General features: G+C 31.4%; 1 protein-coding gene across 1 annotated transcript in view; it reads left to right on the top strand.

Annotated features, from left to right (window-relative positions):
- The window catches only part of LOC145316368 (uncharacterized), a 108,108-nt gene that overhangs the window by 46,492 nt on the left and 42,350 nt on the right, over positions 1–19,266 (top strand). The window contains exons 2-4 of the mRNA XM_080156813.1: positions 4,913–5,060; positions 5,436–5,514; positions 6,606–6,703. Of these exons, the coding sequence (XP_080012939.1) occupies positions 4,913–5,060; positions 5,436–5,514; positions 6,606–6,703 (325 nt within the window). The remainder of the gene's footprint in view (positions 1–4,912; positions 5,061–5,435; positions 5,515–6,605; positions 6,704–19,266) is intronic.

Raw genomic sequence — 19,266 nt, 5'->3', positions numbered from 1 at the left:
TCGGGAAGATAAACATAGCCAAGTCGCTACAAAAGAGCAGAGGGCAATTTGCTAGCAGACGAAAAAGGTCCTCAACAGGGGAATCCATATAGTTATCTGGTAATACATCTATACTATAGATTTATTCATGGAAATATACCTTTAAAAATATTTTAATTTTAAAAAAATACAGAATTAATCTGATATAAATAGCAAAGTAGCCAAAAATATGAATGGTTGAATAGTTCAACTGCATTTAATCCCTTAATTCAATAAGAAATATATGGATTTAGATTATTATCTTGGCGGCTTTATTCAACAGCCAGTAACAATTAATGTCAGATGGCATATCCATATTTTAACAGGGAATTAAAAAGATTATTGCATTTATCTTCAAAGTTCAAAAAAATGATTTATATGTATATACCTACGTAATATCGATAAGAAACTGAAATTTAACCCAAGAAAAGCTATGTCTAAAATAATGCACCAAAACTTTTTCTGATCCAGGGATAGAGGGATACGACAATGGGTGATAAATTTACCCGCCAACCCCATTCTTGTAGAAGAACATTAGAGTTTGTATATAGAAGAAAGGGATGTTAATTAATTAATCCTACTATTGACCTCTCCCTTCCTGGTTTTAGAATGCCCTGAAAATACTCCATGCATTACGCCCCCCCCCCTTCCCCTTGCAAGCCCATAATTGTAAGTTCTCAAAAATGATATAGGCAATAATTTTATCATTTGTTCTATATTATTTATGTGCTGGGTGATTGTAATCTTTATAGTTATGATATATCAAACCCTTTATATTGTCTGCACGATATTTCTCGCTGTTTTAGGCCGTAAACCTGTTAAAATATCTTGCTTTTATAATTTTTATTTAAAATAACAGCTGTTTTTGATATACACAAATATAGTATAGAGTAGTGTATAATGATATCATCTTTTTACCTATCCAAAGATCTCTGTTTTGATGTATCGTAGATATTGTTCTGTAATCTTATCTTATAAATGACAAAAGTCCATTGATCTTAATTTTAAGAAAGCAAACTGCAAGATAAGAATTAATCTATTAGATAATACTTGAAAACTAGACTTTTTATGTAGAAATAATATTTCTTTGTGTTTCTTTAATTCCCCCCCCCCCCCTTCCCCCCGTCAAAAAAATATTCCTCTTGTTGTCAGAGATGTATTAGGTTTTAATTTTAGTCTGAACTAAAAAGTAAAGCAATGACCCATTAACAGGTGCAACTTATATAATAACAGTTAGGACCTCCATGCAAAGGTTTTACAATTAAATGATAGGGCTTTAGCCATCTTTTTATTAAGCATTCAATAGGTTTTGTCTAAAAATAATAAACCCCTCATTTTTGAAAGACTAAGCAAAGCTGAATTTATTCTCTTTCGACACTAATGGTGAAGGTTTTTATCAAATATACCCATTTATAATCTTCACTTTTTTAGTAGTGAAGCTACTCTATATTTTTAAATTTCTCGCGGGAGATTTTAAAACCACTAAGTTGCATTTAAATTTGATTATTTTGTATGTTCTATTTCAAGAAAGTATCCTAAAACCATCTCTTGAAAAACTCAATATGGTTGGGGAGATATTTTGCTTCATTAGTAGTATATATTCTTACACATGTTACGCTGTAATGGATATAATTATGATTGTTTTTTTCTATGGATAATTCCCGAGTTTGCGCCCTAATGAACTTTTTGCATAGTTTTCAGACAACTCATCAATTTTGCACCTTATTTTCTAGCTCACATACACACACACACACACACACACACAATCAAACATGCATATACATAGTATATACACAGATATTAGAGGAACATATTGCGTAGAAATATGAGCAATTAAAATACTGTCAAATTTTGAGCCTTTGAATATTACAAAGGGGGAGGTCGGTTGTGCTAAAATTCCGTAAAGGTGTGAGTTTTAAGGCTTAAAACAGTAGTAGAACGATAATATATTCACTAAATATGTGTATTCCTTATTGAAATTAACTATAGACAAAAATATTTAGTGAATATTATCGTTCTACTACTGTTTTTAAGCCTTAAAACTCACACTTTTACGGAATTTTAGCACAACCTACCTACCTCTTACACATTGATGTGCTTAATATAAATTTTTGTTATAAGTCTTGAAAATTTGCCAATGAACAATGAAATAATAGACGAACTTATAGAATTGCTATGATTATTAAATTATTATTATTATCATTATTGAATTTTTATACTAATTGAAAAAAATGGCTAATAGAATACTTGAGGTCTATTTTGTACAATTTCTCAAGTCCATGTTTGGTATGTTAATCAGCAAAGATGGATGGCCCACCTCCTTTTTTTTATTGTTTCAATTCTTGTCCAATTTTGGTCATAGAAATTAATATCTATTGGCGTGCAAGGCTTTAACACAGGGTGGGACTTGATCTAGCGCTCTCTAGCACGCAACCATCTTAATTTTAAACGGCGAAGCTTTTCTATTAAGAATCTGTCTGCAAGTTTGTAACGGATAGCTGTTTTAATTGTTATATCAATATCTAACTTAGTATGACGATTCCTGTAACATTTAGGTATAATTTAGAAAGCGTTGCATTTCTATTTTGTTACCAGAAAGCATATTCTTTAGGTATAGCCATAATATTATAATTACATTTTATCTAAATATAATCTAAAATGTTTTACGCTTTTTATCAATATCTCGGCTAATTATGGACATAATTGTTCTTGTTAGAAACCAGAATTTTGACCCCTGCCATATTTTTGGCAAAGTTTCATAATTACATTTGTATATTCAGCAAGAAATGGACCAATCAGTAAACCCTAGCAAAAAGATGCCGCGCATAAAATGTCAAAATATTTTAAATACCTTTAGGCCCGTGCACAGAGATATAAAAAAACGAAGACAAACTTAGGGGTGTCTTCACGGATGAAACCACCTCATGCTCGCCTTTAAGTTTTTGCAGAGAAACCCAGGGATCTAAAGGGATAAGACAATGGCCGATAAATTGATGTACATTTCCAATGATGGTACACACAATTATTCCTTCTGTAGATTACAATTATTTGTTGAAACATATGGACACTCAACTCAATAACCAACCAATCAAAAATCAATAAAGTCCCAAAAGTTGTTAAGCCAACAAATAAGAAAACGGTATTATAAAACTTTGGGGACTAGTGTAATAAAAAGCCCAATGTCCCCTCTCTCCTTGAGAGAAACCAGTTATTATCAGTAGGAAAGAAGAAAGTTTATTACTTTAGAAATCATTGTAATGAATTATTTTCAATTGTTTGCCAAAAATGATTAATCAAGTAGAAAAATATCTTTTTTATTATTCACGTATGATTTTCTTGTGTGCCTTTATAGACATTGTTTTCTATTGCGGTATAGACAGTTGTCCACCGATATGAAAATAGGAAGTAATTCTGTTACCCAGGCCAACTAAAGAGGGAACAATCCTTTGATGTTTGTTTTTTGTTTTGAAATCATTTTACAATACATGGTTCATAACCAGTTTTAATCAAGCGGCTATGGGTCGTATTCGAAGCCGTACTACAAAGAAAAATCTGAGCCATGAAGAAACAGTAATATGCAAACCACAAAAAATTTAAATATTTTTCGCTTTGGTTTAAAATATGCAAGAAATTTGTTGGGAAACCTTACAACTATTTTCTGCATATTCTAATGTTATTCTTCTAAGAACTTAAACGTGTCAGATCAATTCGTAGTAGCGAAGCTACTCTACTATTCAACTTGTTCGTCCGTCAGTCAGTCCGTAAAGCTGGGGGAAATGTGATTTTATCGGCTACTACCTATTGAAGTTAGACAGCTGAAATTTTTAGTAAATATTCCAACAGAAGCATCTAATCTATACATTGTTTTGTCTGTCTGTCTGTCGGTCATGCTTCAAAAGATGTAAACGTCTAGGGTATATAGACATATACTGCGTATAGAATGACTGACCTTAGGACATACTAGCATACCTTAATTCTAGATAATCTGAACTTCTAAAAACAAGGATGAAAACATCATAAAAGCGAAGCTTTGAAACGGTAGGACAAAAAGACGTACCGACCCTAATTATAGAACAGCTTTGCCTTAAAGAAACAAAACCTATGCAAATAAAATTGTTGCAAGTAGAAATAAAGCAATGAAAGTGTAATTAATTGTATGTAAAGAATTAAATGGTTTTAAACCAGCCCTATTATCTGATTGGGTGGGGCACACACATTTTCACCACCCCCAGTTACTCCCCCCACCCCCATTTTTTCTTAGAAATTAAATTTATGTGCCCAAGCTCACATGACCTGATCGATAGGGTAATTAATTACCTCTTAATTAATTTTAGGACCTAACAACTATGATAACAACTAAACCATTAAAGTTACATTTAAGAAATTTGGCATAGAATGTAAAGTTTCATTAATATGTTTGGGCGTTTTTAATATTTTTGAGATAAATTGATTTGTTCACTAATCTTTTTAAGATGTCATTCATAAAAAAAATTACTATGATCATTCCTATTTATTAATAAGATAGCGTTAATCTCTATGTTTAAGCAAAGCTATATTATGATCCTAAGCATGATTTAGGCTATTTGGATAATAAAAATGTTTTGTCAGAAAAGAAAGCATTTTTAAGGGACATTGGACTGTTTATTACACTAGTCCCAAAACTTTTATAATAAAGTTTTCTTATTCGTTAGCTCAACAACATTAGAGACTTTTAATTAATTTGGATTGGTTGGTTCATTTTTAACTATTACTTGTAATCTATATAAGGGTTAATTTTATGTATCTTCAATGGGGACGTATATCAAATTATCGACCGTTATCCTTAGATCTCGATATTTTTAGAAGTTTGAAGAAATTATGTCTTTTATGCTAACAATCTTTTTTTTTATTTCAGAAAAAGGGGACAGGTCACGAGCTTATGGAGAAGATCCACTGTCAGCTGGACATCATTGAGAAGGATTATTTCGGCCTCCAGTATACAGACTCAAATAATATTGGACACTGGCTCGATCCAACTAAGCTAGTCAAAAAACAAGTTAAAAGTAAGTTTTTCTTTTCTTTAGAACAAGGATGACAACATCCATAAAATGGTAGAACAATCGAACATAAACATATAGTGTCAGAACATATTCATAAATTTAAATATGAAAGTTAAAACAAAATTTTAAGTAAATTTGTTGCAAAACTGTTAAACACTTTTAGGACTTTGCTTATAACATTGTACCTTGTTATTCTAAGAATCATTATTACAAAAAGCAGCTTCCTAAATCACGACAATTGTACACATCTTTTTTTCTTTTATGACTAAGGCAAGTCTTTAAGCATAATATTATTGAAATTGATAGAATTTAATAGAATAAGTATTACAATTTAATTTTAAATGAATAACAATGATTATAAGATTATATTTATTTTAGTTGGACCACCCTATACACTTCGTATGAGGATCAAATTTTATTCATCAGAACCAAATTGTCTTAGAGAAGAAATCACAAGGTAAGAAAGACGACATTTTTATTTTGAGGGGGAGGACATATTAATAGATATAGAATATACGTGGATATTATGTCTTGGAAAAAAGTTGTCGCCAATTTAGGTTGCTAACACGGGCATTAATTATTGGTCAGTTCGTTCATCCAGTAAGAGGGGAGGCTGGAGGGAATCAGTTATTTTAGCAAGATACTTATTTATTACTTGGATCTTACACCAGATTCTCATGTCATCTATTAAAGTGAAACTTGTAGCTGGCTAAAATAATCAACCCACCTATTCATCCCCTTAACTCCATCCTCTTCCCTTTTTCTAAATTAATGAACTGATTAATATACTAAGACCATGTAAGCAACCTAAATAAATAGTCTATGTCCGTTCAAACAAGTAATACTTCGAACTACCGCCTTGATACTACTGGTGATCTAAAAAGCAGCTTTGATGCTAAAAAAAAGACCATTTACAATAATTAAGATTATTTATTTATTGACATAATTATCAACATGGTTTCATTTTACAAAATTAACAACAATTTTCCGCGTTTAATTATAATGTGAAATTTGACACCAACTTTGAATTAATGCGGATGTTTTAATTATTCAAGTAATTTTCATTCACACTGTTTAGCAATATTTATCGATGTATTAATACTTTGATATTGCACAAGATTTTTAATAAAGTGATATTCGCAGCTGGCATAAAGACGATGTCCCCCTATCCACTTCATTTACCCAATCCCTGATGAGCTAATGGATAAAATAATTGACCAATAAATGATATTAGCAAGCTAAATTGACGACAAATTTTCCCCTGTCAATAATTTACGTATATCTTATATCCATTACATATTTTTTTATTAATTTCTAGAAATGTTTTTTACATTAAGCTATGGCAGTCAAAGAACTAAAACATTACATAATTCTTATTATGTGTAAGATGATAGAAAATCAATAGGAGAGGTGAAAAAAATAAAGGCAGATCTCAGAAACAATCATAATCCAACGTCATTATAGAATAACAGTAGTACGTATATATTAGCTTCGCAACAAAGAAATCTTAGTTTGTCGTACTAAAATTTATTAATTTTTTATATTCAGGTATCAATTTTTCCTGCAGTTGAAGCAAGATTTATTAACTGGGAGACTGGAGTGCCCATATGCCACCAGCGTAGAACTTGCAGCTCTGGCTTTACAATGTAAGTAACATTTTTTAGCTGTGGCGCAGCTACTCTGTAATTTTAGTCTTTCTGTTAGTCCACAATTTACATAATAATGGCACATAGAAATAATTCGCAATTCTAACTGTAAGAAACTTTTATGTAGTCATTTTAAATTGTTGCTGGTCCTAAGTTGATGAACTATGTCATTTTTTTAAATTGCAGGTAGCTTCAATAAACGTACTTTTAAAGTATAATGACAAATTAAACCTAAATTAAAATCAGTAAATTTATGTTAATTTTACATTGTATATTGTTTCATCAAGGTTTCACCTTACACAATAATACTTAATACATTTTATTAACATTATTTTTAATAGTTTAGCTGCTCAATAATGACTATTAAGTATTATTTGTTTAATTAGAAAATAATATAAAATCCAGCAGTTATTTTTTTTATATCTATTTTTTTTGTTTAGCTTGATTTAAAAAAATGTACTAGGTAATGCTCTATTGGTACTTTTATATACAGGGATAAGACAATTGCCGATAAATTAATGTACATCCTAACTGATGATACACGAAAGAACCCCTTCTGTTGATTACAGTTAGTGGTTGAAACGTTTGAACACTTAACTTAATGAACTTAACAACCAAAGTCTTTAAGTCATCTAATAAGAAATTATTATAAAACTCTGGAGACTAGTGGAATAAACAGCCCATTGCCCATCCCTCCCTTCTATTGATACGCTCTCCTACTTATGGAAACGTTGGTCCTATGTAAACTCTTTAAAATTTCTACATGAAATTAAAAAATGAAATCACTTGTGATGTTTTAATTAATATTTTATTTGCTGCGGGGGAAATCATTGAAAATTTTGTAATTTGATTTGACAGGCAACTTTCATAAACAGTTGGATTAAAGCATGGATACATAGTTTGTAAAAGTTTTTTTTTTAAATAAGCTAAAATATTTTATTGTGATAAAGATTTCCCCGATAAATTCAAACTAATATCCCTTTCCCCCCAAGAAAACAGTTTCTTATTATTTTAAGGAGCTCTAACCCGCCTGGGTTCTTCTGTAACTTACCTAACCTAAACTAAACCAAATGAGTCATCTTTTAAAACTGTTATACCTCAAATTAGTGTAATAATAACAGTGGATTTTTACCCTTTTTTTCTACAATCTATGAACCTTGCCCTCTGAGCATTATCTACTCTGCATATAAAAAAAGTAAATGCAAGCCCAAACAAACCACTAATATTTGATTATAATCCCTGCAAATTAATTAAAATGTCTGGGAATCAAGTTCTGAAGATTTGATGTTGATAATATCCTACAGAGCAACATGCTTGTCCGGTCATTCAAATTTATTAGAAGCGCGTCTATTAAAAATGACCGCTTGTCTGTATGTCCGTCAGAAAAGCATTTATTTTCTGTTGCTATATAGTACTTTGGAGCACCTCCTCTTAAGCTTCAGTTATCCAGTTAATTTTGCTTTTATGACAAATCATAATTTCTTGGGTTAGGGAGTGATCAATCTAGCTTTTAAATTAGAATGGGTTATGGTTTTTTAATAAGATTTATTTAGGAGCTTTCTTCATATTGATGTTGTCATCCTTGTTAGATATTTTATTCATATGTCTTTAATATGCATTTCACTAGAGATGATGTCATTGATAAGCCCATTCAATAAATAGAGCGCAGCTGCCATATAATTTATTATGGACATACTTATTATATTTGAAAGTACTTCCAATTATAATCCTAATTTATTTAGATAAGCTTTACCTATAAAGAATCTTATTGTAAAAACGTTAGGTTAAAACCAATTAATCACTTAAAAGTAGCCATTTTTAGAAAAATAAGCTCAAACCAAATTATCTATTTGGGTTTATTTTAATTGTAAAATAACTGTGTAAGGGTAATAATTGTCAAGAACAATTATGACCATATGTAGCGCAGCAAAAGCGGAAGATAACAAACTAGCGGCTGCGCGTCAATCACCTAAGGATTCTGTCTTTAAAGAGGTGAAAAAGAAGGGGACATAAAAATGGCCTAAAACCTTCTAAGAACCAATGTGTAGCTCCCCTTTAAAATAAACTCAATCAGTTCAGTGCTTATTAAAATTTTAAGCTTCAGACAAAAAACCTTATTACTTTATAAAATAGGATTAGACGAAGGAAAATGCCTTATTACATCATAGTCGCTTGCAAGCTGCAATAACAGACGTACGGACAAACAGCACTAGTTGTATAGTAGCTACGCTTACGAAAGCTGACCAGTTAATAATAAAGTTTGCGTGATGAAAGGCAATAGCTCTAGTCCCCCCTACAACAATATTTTACACTTATTTTGCAGACTTAAGTCCTTCAAAAAATTGAACCCAGTTTATAAAATAAAGTGGCTCTTGCACGAAAAATTGGCGGCGCTGCACTTCTTATATTTTCTTTTAGTTCCTGTTTCATTTAAATATTTTAATCAATAGCACAATAAAAACAATAATAAAAACAATAATAAACTAAAATACAGTATAGAAGTTACCCAAATGGGATTTGAAAAAGTTCCTTTCTTTTGGAAACTTTTATTGCTAACCATTAAATTTTCTACAAAAATATTAACTATACCTAAACTCGATAAATGCACTGTCTACTACTGCCTACAGCTGCGCTACTAAAAATATGTAGATTTTAAAGTCCTAAACTTGACTTACATTTATTGGGTTTCCCTTTTCCAGTATGTTTTGATATTATCTACGTGTGTCTGCTGATCTTTAACAGGGCCTATTCATCAAAGTGTCATTTTTACTCCATTTTACAAAAAGTAGTTTTACTGTGAAATAAACAGTTTCACTTAAGTTTTAAATTTCTGGTCAACTATTATTCTCTCGAATATCCATTATGAACTTTTAAAAGAAAATTAAACAAAACCGCTGTGCCTTTAACCTCTAGGAGCACCTTATTTAAATGGGTGATTGACTAATCCTATCCCGAAAAGATAAAAAGAACTATTATGAAGCTTTCTTGAGAATCTTATCGGTCCATTTATTTGTTGGATATTGTAATTCTTTATATATATACTAGCGGCCACGTCCCTACTATTTAAGGGCTCTGCATTCGAATGTGCAGAGAGTGCCTAGATAAATAGCATAAAACCATCCCAAAACTTAAATCTGTAAATAAATAGCAACCAAATAATCACAGGACCTATGTAAAACTAACCTGAAATACAGAACCCAGTTAGTTCAGTTGTTATTGAGATCTTAATCTTGAGACAAAAAAATTACTATATAAGGATAAAAAAAAAACAAGATATGAGCAAGAAAGATATTTTGGTATTAAAAAATAAGTAGCCTGATTATTTGAGTGACTTTAACAATGTTTAGCCGGTCTAAATCCTTCGTAATCTGATCTGTTTCAAGGATATTTAAAAATGGATTTGGTAGCTCAGTTCAGCCTACTGTTGTTTGGCCATTTTGTTCATATTTTTCCTTAAAAAATAAATTTATTTTTAGTTTTTTTCTATTAAATCTTTCATTATACATTAAACTACATCGCAACCCTTTAAAATCTTCTTTGTATGTAAATGTATGGCTTCGAAACTGATTAATATCCGCTGGATAATAACCGGTTCTCTTTCATACTGAAAAAAACATGTATGTATAGCATCGGTCCCTCGGGAATAACAAAACTATTTCTACTCTTATAATTTTTCATTTTACTATCTGCGGAAAGATGTTTATAATACTATACGATAAATAACTATTCTTCCTTTTTGTACTGAAATTAAATATAAAGTGTATATCGTCCCTAATGTGCTAATGAGGATATTTTTGTAGTTTTATCTGGGCAGAAATGATTAATGATCCTAGTTTGTATGGGATATGCACTAAAATGGTCTTTAGGCAAAATCCCTTTGAGCATTTAGTAAACACCCCCCCCCCCCCCACTTTATCCTATTATCCTAAACTAGCGGCTACGCCCCCTAGAGGCCTTTAGGGGCACTTGAGGAGGGGAGAGTGGAATTTGACAACCCAATTTCTTTTTTTTAGATTTTTAAAGAAAAAGTTAAAAAGAATAAAAATAAAAAATTTGTTTTTTTGGGGGGGGGGAGGGATTTTTCATTTTTTGGGGGGGTTATGGGTGTCCCACCTCCCAAGAAAATAGTTATAAACCTTCCCGGGACCTATGAGAAGCTACCCTGTTAAGGAGAACCCGATCGGTTCAGCGGTTAGCGAGATCCTTCGGTACAAACACACAGACATCCTGTTACTTTAGTATAAGAGGATATTCAAGTTTTTTGTCCTTAAATCCTTTTGTTCGATAAATACTAATCGAATTGAGTTCTCAATTTTATTCACATAGGTCCTATAAGAATTTTAGGCAAGTCTTAGGGCTTTTTTTCCTGTATGGCCCTTTTATACAAAGCTCCTTGATTCAAGATGTGCAGACGCTAGTTTTTTCATCAAAAAAAAAAAAGAATAATTGAACTGAAAGGTGTTTTAGTTTGGTCGGACAAACAAAGATTTTTATTTTTCAAAAAATAAATTGGTGGTTGGGGTTGCTATGATTCACTAATAATTAAAGGGTTTCTTCCATTCTTTACCATAAACAGCACAAGACTTCTTTTCAATTATTTAACTCCATTAAAGATCACAACTTGCGTAGCAATAACAAGCTATCTATAATACAAAGTAGCTTGATGTCTGTCCGTCTGTCTGTCTGAAGCTTAAGATCTCGGTATCCGCTGAACCGATCGGGCTCTCCTCTTCAGGGAATATTGGTGTTTTTAGACTATTTTCTTGAGGGGTGGTACAATCCTCCCCTTAACTTTTTTTTTTATATAGGTATTTTTTTCTCACTTTACTTACACCTTGAAATAATGATCCTTTGATTCCAGTAACGCAGCAAGAAGAGGGAATTGTCAAACAATGATAATCTGTAAGAGTAGCATCGCTCCGAAAAAGGCATGAAAAGGACTTTTTCAAGACACAAAAAAGTTTTATTTTCGTCATACGAGACATTTGAAATGGAATTTTAATGAAGGAATGATTGATATGAAGCTTTGTGTAATGCGGCGAGGGACAAAAAGTTTGTCGGTTAGCCAGGGGTCTCAACTTTTTACGTGCTCTTGTTACACCAAATAATTTATATTGTCCATTCCATATTAAAATTCGTTTGTCTGTTTTGTTAGTTTAACTTATGCTTGTTATTGCAAATTAACCATGACTACTTTTTTTTCTCCTTGGATCTTTGCTAATGTTTGACTATTCTAACTTATATTTCCTAAATATGCCATTGCATTGGATGATTTTGTATTTTGGGAGATTTTTTTTATTTAATTAATAAAATGTCTTAGTGCTGTGACATATTGGCATTTTTGTGTTAAAAGTTAGCTGGCCAATAAAATTTTTCTTGAATAGAAGCCGGCAGCAAGCTACTTTTTAAAGCGGCGAATCAGTGAAATATTTTGAATAAATAACAAGAAGTGCGGCTGGCACGCCACAAGTTATTTGTAATTGATAGTTTAAATATTGATTGATTGATAATGATTCACAAAAAATATTACTACTTTGTTTCAAGTCTGATATTCATAATGCTACTTACCCTGGAGTCAACAGCCCCTGGTTCTTGTTGACAGGGATCTAAAGGCATATGACAATGGCCGATAAATTGATGTACATTCCCAATGACAATACACAAAATTTCCCCAACTGTAGATTACAATTAGTGATTAAAACGTTTGAACACTCGTCTTAATGAACAAACCAATCACAATTATATATGTCCCCTACGTTGTAAATCCAACGAATAAGAAAACTATCCCGGGATATATGTAAAACTTTCCTTAAAAGGAGAACTCAATTGATCAATTGGTTTAGTAGCTATTAAAACCTAAAGCTTCAGACAAAAAAAACAGTACTTTATAGCAAAGGATAATATCACGATATAAACAAAAAAATATAATTACAAATATGTGATGACTTTAAGAGTAGCTGTGTAATGTTTTTATAAAAATGAAAAAACGCCCCTTGGGTAGATCCTTCAATACACTTACTTGAACACACACACACATACACATACATAGACAAGAAGAAGAAATTTTTTCAGATGGATGATCTTAGTCGCTTTCTTTTTTTCTATTGTCAAAGTTGTGAAATAAAATTTTCATTTGTTTGACTCTACATATGTTTTTGTAAAAGATTTTTTTTTTTGTTAGAATACCACTATTTATTATTATGAACTAGTGGCTTCGCTCCTAGCCCTATTGGTATTGTAATTTTGTAAAATTACCCCTTTATGTAGAATCAAGAGAAAATTAGAGAAGAAAAACGTTGGGGTAGGTAGGATTAAGTTATCCCCCCCCCCCCCCTCCCTCCCCACAATAGCTTAAAACCTTCCGTGACCATTATAATAATTCCTGATATCTGTGGATAGATATATCCAGATGTGTATGAGATCTTACAGACAGAAAGACCTCCAGTTACTTTATTTTAAACGATAGTGTTGTGTTTCAATAAGAAAAAAAGAGAAACATAAAAATGATTTCACATATTTTTTTTCCACCGGAGGCCATTATAAGACGTCCTGTAGAGTCACAAATTGATTTTTGAACGATTTCTGTCCTTAATACTTCATATTACAGCCAATTTAACTTTTTTTTTTAGAGAATCTACCTTTCAATTTCAATTGTATGTCAATAAGTTTGAAATGAAAAAAGCCATTTTTTTACTGCTTTCAAATATAAATGTCAGATATTTCAAGACAATTGATTGTTCAGTTTATTTTTTATAAAGTTTGTATGCATATTTTTTTGCTTCGCTACTTAAGGATGTTGTCATCCTGTTTTTTACTATTTGTGTCAAAAATATTTTGATGTATATGAGAAGAAAATTGATCAATTTGTTTTGGTGGTTTATTACCTACAAAAAAAAGCTGAATTTAGATGTTTTTTTTTTAAATTAAGCCAATCTAAGAGGAAATTTTTCTTAATATATATATTTATCCATTTTTTATCTTTGTCGTGTATGTCAAAAACCATATTTTATTAACCCATATACAGACTTACAGTATTGTAGACAAGACTTGCTGCTATAATATTGTTACTAACTTAACCCCCTTTAAAAGAAAGATTATGCCGGGCAATGAACTTGGTGGCTGGTTGCAGATTTTACCCAATGTTCACAAGTGGTACTTATACTACCAGGATATAGGGATAAGAAATTGGCAGAAAAAAATGTTTTCAATAAGCAGCAAAACTAAATCATAACTTTAAAATTTGAGTATCTTTTGGACCATGTGTGTTTTTACAATAAATTTCATTTCACATTTTTTGTTCATTTACTTATCCAAGAAAAAGTTGTAGAAAATTTACATGAACATAAACCCATCCTACAATTCTAAATGTATCCCCCCCCCCTTTTTTTATCTTGTTTTAATCTACACCACATTGTGTGCGTGTGAGTGTGTGTATGTGTATGTGTGTGCATCCTTCTCTCTTAAATCCGCAATTTTTTGTGTAAATGCAATTTTTTCGCCAAGTACCATGCATATTGTTCAGGCCTTTATAATTATGGATAATAGTATATTTTTTGCTGGATTGTTATCTTAGTTGCAGGGTTCATATGTCAACTCAGGGATCCAAAGGGATAAGACAATGGCCTACAAATTGGTGTATATTGAGGATGGACAAAATTACCCCTTTTGTAGATCACTATTAGTTGTTGAAACATTTGGACACTCAATTTGATGAACCAACCATTCAAAATATTGTAAAGTTACTGAGCTAACGAATCAGAAAACATTATTATAAAACTTTGGGGACTAGTTTATTAAACATCCCAATGTCCCCTCCCTCCCTGCAATCAACTGGTATGGCACGATGCCTATCTGACTCCGTCATCCCTTGCCTTGCGTTTTTAGTAGCCCAGCTGATTTAGAACTCAAATTGTTCGTCTGTCTCTCTATTATGCTTTAATCGAAAGGTAGTAATCAGGATATTAGCCGCTCAACGAAATTCGAGAGCAGTTATTTTCGAGTGCCCTATCCCCGCAGGTTACTTGTAAATCCTTTTAAATGTGTGAATATAAAGATGATTGTAAATAACATAAGATTAGTAGTAATACCCAGGGAAGGAGGGGACATTGGGCTGTTCAATACACTAGTCCCCAATGTTTCATGATAACGTTTTCTTATTATTTGGCTTAACAACTTTAGGCACTAAATTTTGATTGGTTGGTTCTTAAGGTATAGTGTTTATTGAAGGGTTAATTTTGTGTATCATCATTGGGGATGTTCATAAATTTACTATTGTCTTATCCCTTTAGATCCCTGGTTACCATATTACAACAACTCATAACTTTCTAGTTAATCTGGACTAAAAATTCAATATAAACAAGGACATAAGAGCCAATACAAACGAAGCAAGAAAAAAACAGTGATCTCAAAGAAGTTCCTAAAAGCAATGTCCCTTTTTAATGGAAACCTTAAGAATACTGCGATTTTTAAATTATTTCAAAGACTAAATGACTTGCAAGCCTACCATGATTATATAGCAGCTGCGCCTCTATCAAAGTCTAAATGCTTCAGGTGGGTTAAGACAAACTAGGGTGGGTATTGTCTGAGAAACAGAAAGCTGTGGTTTGACGCCCCACCCACCCCCTCACAATCTCCCTCCTTTAATGTCTCCGACTAAGCCCCCGGAGCTAGATTTTTGTAAATGGCTTTTTTCTTGTGAATTTTATGTATTACTTAAAGCAATTGATATCCGCTTGATCAGAACCTGTCATATTGAAAAGTCATGTATAGCATCATATAAGATCATATATTAGTTTTGTTAATCCTGATGGTTTTTAATGGTTTTAATCTTATGATTTTCCATTATAATACGATGCAATAAATAACTATTAACAAATCTTGCTTGAATTTAATAATCTAAATTTACCCTTTATCAGTACGTAAGATGCAAGCATATTTAAATAGCTGATCAGTGCCAAAACTGTTCCTAATCATTTCCTAAGAAATAGGCTGCAGATGCCGAGATTGATTTACTATGCAAAATCACTCTTTCTCATTTATAGAGGTATTATTTATAGAGTCTCATTTTAACTTCAAATCTATTTTAAATGGATATTTTGCTTTTTTTGGTCAGGGTTTGTAAGATGCTGGAAAGCCGCAAACCATACAACCTTTACTTAACCACAATATAACCAAGCTGCTAAATTAATGGCTCTTTGACTGCTGATCATTTATTTTCAGCCTCTATATTTTTATCAACCCAATCTCTCTTCCCATCCATCTTGTCTCGCCTTTGTATTCACTGCACGCATCCTTACTTGTTTTTCAACTCCTTCGGCCCAGTGATTGATGTAGAACACATTCAGAATTAAACTTTCCTGCCTGCCAAAAATCATTAACCATGCACACACACACACACACAAAGACGCCCTAAACTCACTTAAATTTCCAAATGTATTATTGTATGTGTAATGATAATGGATATATTATTACTTGGATGTTATACCAGAATTTCATGTTCTCTGATAAAGTGAAACTCGCAGCGGGCTTACATAACGATGCCCCTCATCCACCCCCTTTATCCCCTCCCCTCCTAGATACATAAGTTCCATTTTAGCAACCTAAATTGATGACAATTTTTCCCCTGTCATAATATCCACATATAATCTATATCCATTGTAATGTTACATCCTGGATGGAGAGTTTATAGTTGTGTTGTTATGTTAACCATAAAATGGATTAAATTTTGTTTCTCACACCCAATATTATTATTATGCTATCCTTGAGACACAGGGGAGGGAGTGGAGATTGGATTGTAAATTACTTTGGTCCCCAAACTTTTATAACCCTGGTATCTTATTCGTTAGCCCAAAATTTTTGGGTACTTTTATTGACTTTTGATTGGTTGGTTCTGAACTAGTAGTTCCCTTGCTTTTCCACAAATAATTATAATCTATAGAAGCGGTAATTGTATGTATCATCATTGGGGATGTACATCAAATTATCTCCTATTGTCTTATCCCTTAGGATCCTTGCTTGAGAGCTGTCACGGACTAGGGATAAGATTCTTTAAAAAGTTTATAGTCTTAATTATGTTTCTTCTTTCATAATTTTGTATATTTATTTCAATTTTATTTTTGAAACTGAGCAACTTTTGAACAAATTTTTTTTTCTAAAAATAAAATTAATGCCTTAAAGCTTTTAAGTAATAAGTTTTTAATAAATGAACAGCACAACAAAATATGGCCAAAATGAATTTAGAATTTAATTTAAAACAGTTTTTGGCCTATTATGGAAATTAGTCCAATTTGTGTTATTGATTAATAGGTTAACACTTTGGAAGTGACCGCTATTTACGAGAATAGTTATTTATCGCATCGTATTATAGACAGCTTTCCCCAGATTTTAAAAAAATAATGTTCTTGGAAAATTATTTCTAATACGATGCTATACATGATTTTTAGTGTGGCTGAAAACTGGTTCTAATCAAGCGGATATTAATCGGTTTCGAAGCCATACTGGAAAAATAATTACATGATAAACAAGTTTTTAAAGTAATTTATTTTTTATTACAGTATAAAACAAATCGATTTTGGTTATTTTTTTTGTCACTTGAGTTAAATAGCTTAAAACTTGCCCAAAAATTAAATATCTAAATCTGCAATAAATCAAGTCCAAATTATCCGACAGAATGAGAACAATTAAATCTACAAAACAGATTTTAAATATCCATATTAGTGTATGTTTAATTACACAGGCCTTTTAATTGGATATCTCCAAAAATAGGTTTCATTAAATAGTTAACAATTGTGGTTCTTATTGGGAATGCAGCTAGTATATAACTAGATTTGTCTATTGATTGGGAAAAATTATTTTAAATAATCAGTTTAAAACATATACTTATTACTTAAATATTGTCTATTGTAAATTTTTATTTTGAACTAAAATGTTATTACAAGTTTCATATATGCTATGAGCTGGTTTAGCCTATTTTTAGTAAATTCATAACCTTGAGTCTAGGGGTAAAGCCACTACTAAAATATTTGTAAAAAGAATCAAATAAAGACATTTCTATTTATAGAATTCGATACCATTTTTCTTTCGTTGAAATGATAGTGTATATCATTTATCAAGTTCTAAATTAAAGAGAGGTTAAAAAATTGTCAACTCACTGCTAGAAAGTGACTGGACAAACCTTTTCTTACAGTTTATATTTTTATTATTTTTGCCCCTCAAAACACCCCTCCTCCTTTTTTAGCATTATCATTATCATTTGTTAAAGATAAAAAAAATACATGTAAGTTTTACAAGTAAGCAAAATCTAATTTTAGGGAGGTTTTTATGAAGGCATTTTTAGATTGCATGGGATTTGCTTTTTTACACTTTTTATACATAAGTTTAATTTGATTTAATTCATTTTGGCGTATAATCTAGGTACTCAAATATGAATATTTGCTCTAACTTAAAAAAGTTATTAGTTGTTGAAGCTTGAATGTGAAATTAAGTATTCAAGATGTGTGTAAATAAGTAAAAAAAATGGCTGAAAGGCTGATTAAAAGCAGTCGGACAGCCATGGATGTTATGTACTTAATATGCTGGGAATGTTGTCAAGAAAAATCAGATGTCTAGCTTTAATAGCGGCCGAAGAATATTATGTTTTCCCCATTTCGTAGTTTACGGACGGAATTATAGAGTTGCTTCGCTAACTAAAATATTGAGAAAAAGCATTTTAAGCTTCATATTTTAGGTGTCATAAATAATTGAGTAATTTTAACACATTTTGTCACAAAAAAAACTAATGTATAAAATACTCAAAAATGCTGTGTTATGCATCCGTAAAAATCAACTAACTTATGTACTAATTTATTAGTGGCTCAAGCAGCCAGTCTTAAATGCAAAGATTCCAATCATTGGGAGTTGAACAAATTAATTTCACATCCCAATTAATTTGCATCAACTTCCCCGCCCCCTTCTTCCCACTAGGTTTTAGTGTGTTGTGGTATTAGAACCAATTTATTTTCTAGAAATTGCTTTTTTATAATATTATAGACTGCTTTGCGCGGATATTAAAATGAAAATTATAAGATTAAATCCAGTTTTGTTAGGTCCGAGGGACCGAATGCCTATAATACGATGCTATACGTGATTTTTTAGTATTACGGAGAATCTTTTCTAATCTAGCGGATAATATCGGTTTCAAAGCAATTTTGGAAAAGCTAATAATATAGGTACATTCTTAAGCCTTGTTTTTGATTTAAAAATATTGGCTTCATATTAAATGATATTATTTATACCTATGAATTCTTATAAAAGGCATAATTAAAAGATGAAAATAAGATAAGGCGGTATTAAGTTTATAGTATTAGATTCATTAGATCATAATCATAAACTAGTGGACATAATCTAAGAGGCCTGGTTATAAGTGATCATAGAATTTGGTAGATTAGGACAGTTCGGATAACTTTTGAACATCTGTCTTTGACCTTGGACTGTAAATAAAACTTGTACTTAAAGTTTTATAGGCACGTTCTCTTATTCAATGGTTGAAAAGGTATGGGGACTTTTAACAAATCTAGATAAGTTCG

The sequence above is a fragment of the Acartia tonsa genome, chromosome 4 (assembly GCF_053477335.1).
Source record: "Acartia tonsa isolate MP-2025a chromosome 4, ASM5347733v1, whole genome shotgun sequence".
In the NCBI taxonomy this organism is placed as follows: Eukaryota; Metazoa; Arthropoda; class Copepoda; order Calanoida; family Acartiidae; genus Acartia; species Acartia tonsa.
The sequence above is the reverse complement of the archived record's forward strand: the minus strand, read 5'-3'. Positions and strand labels throughout refer to the sequence as shown.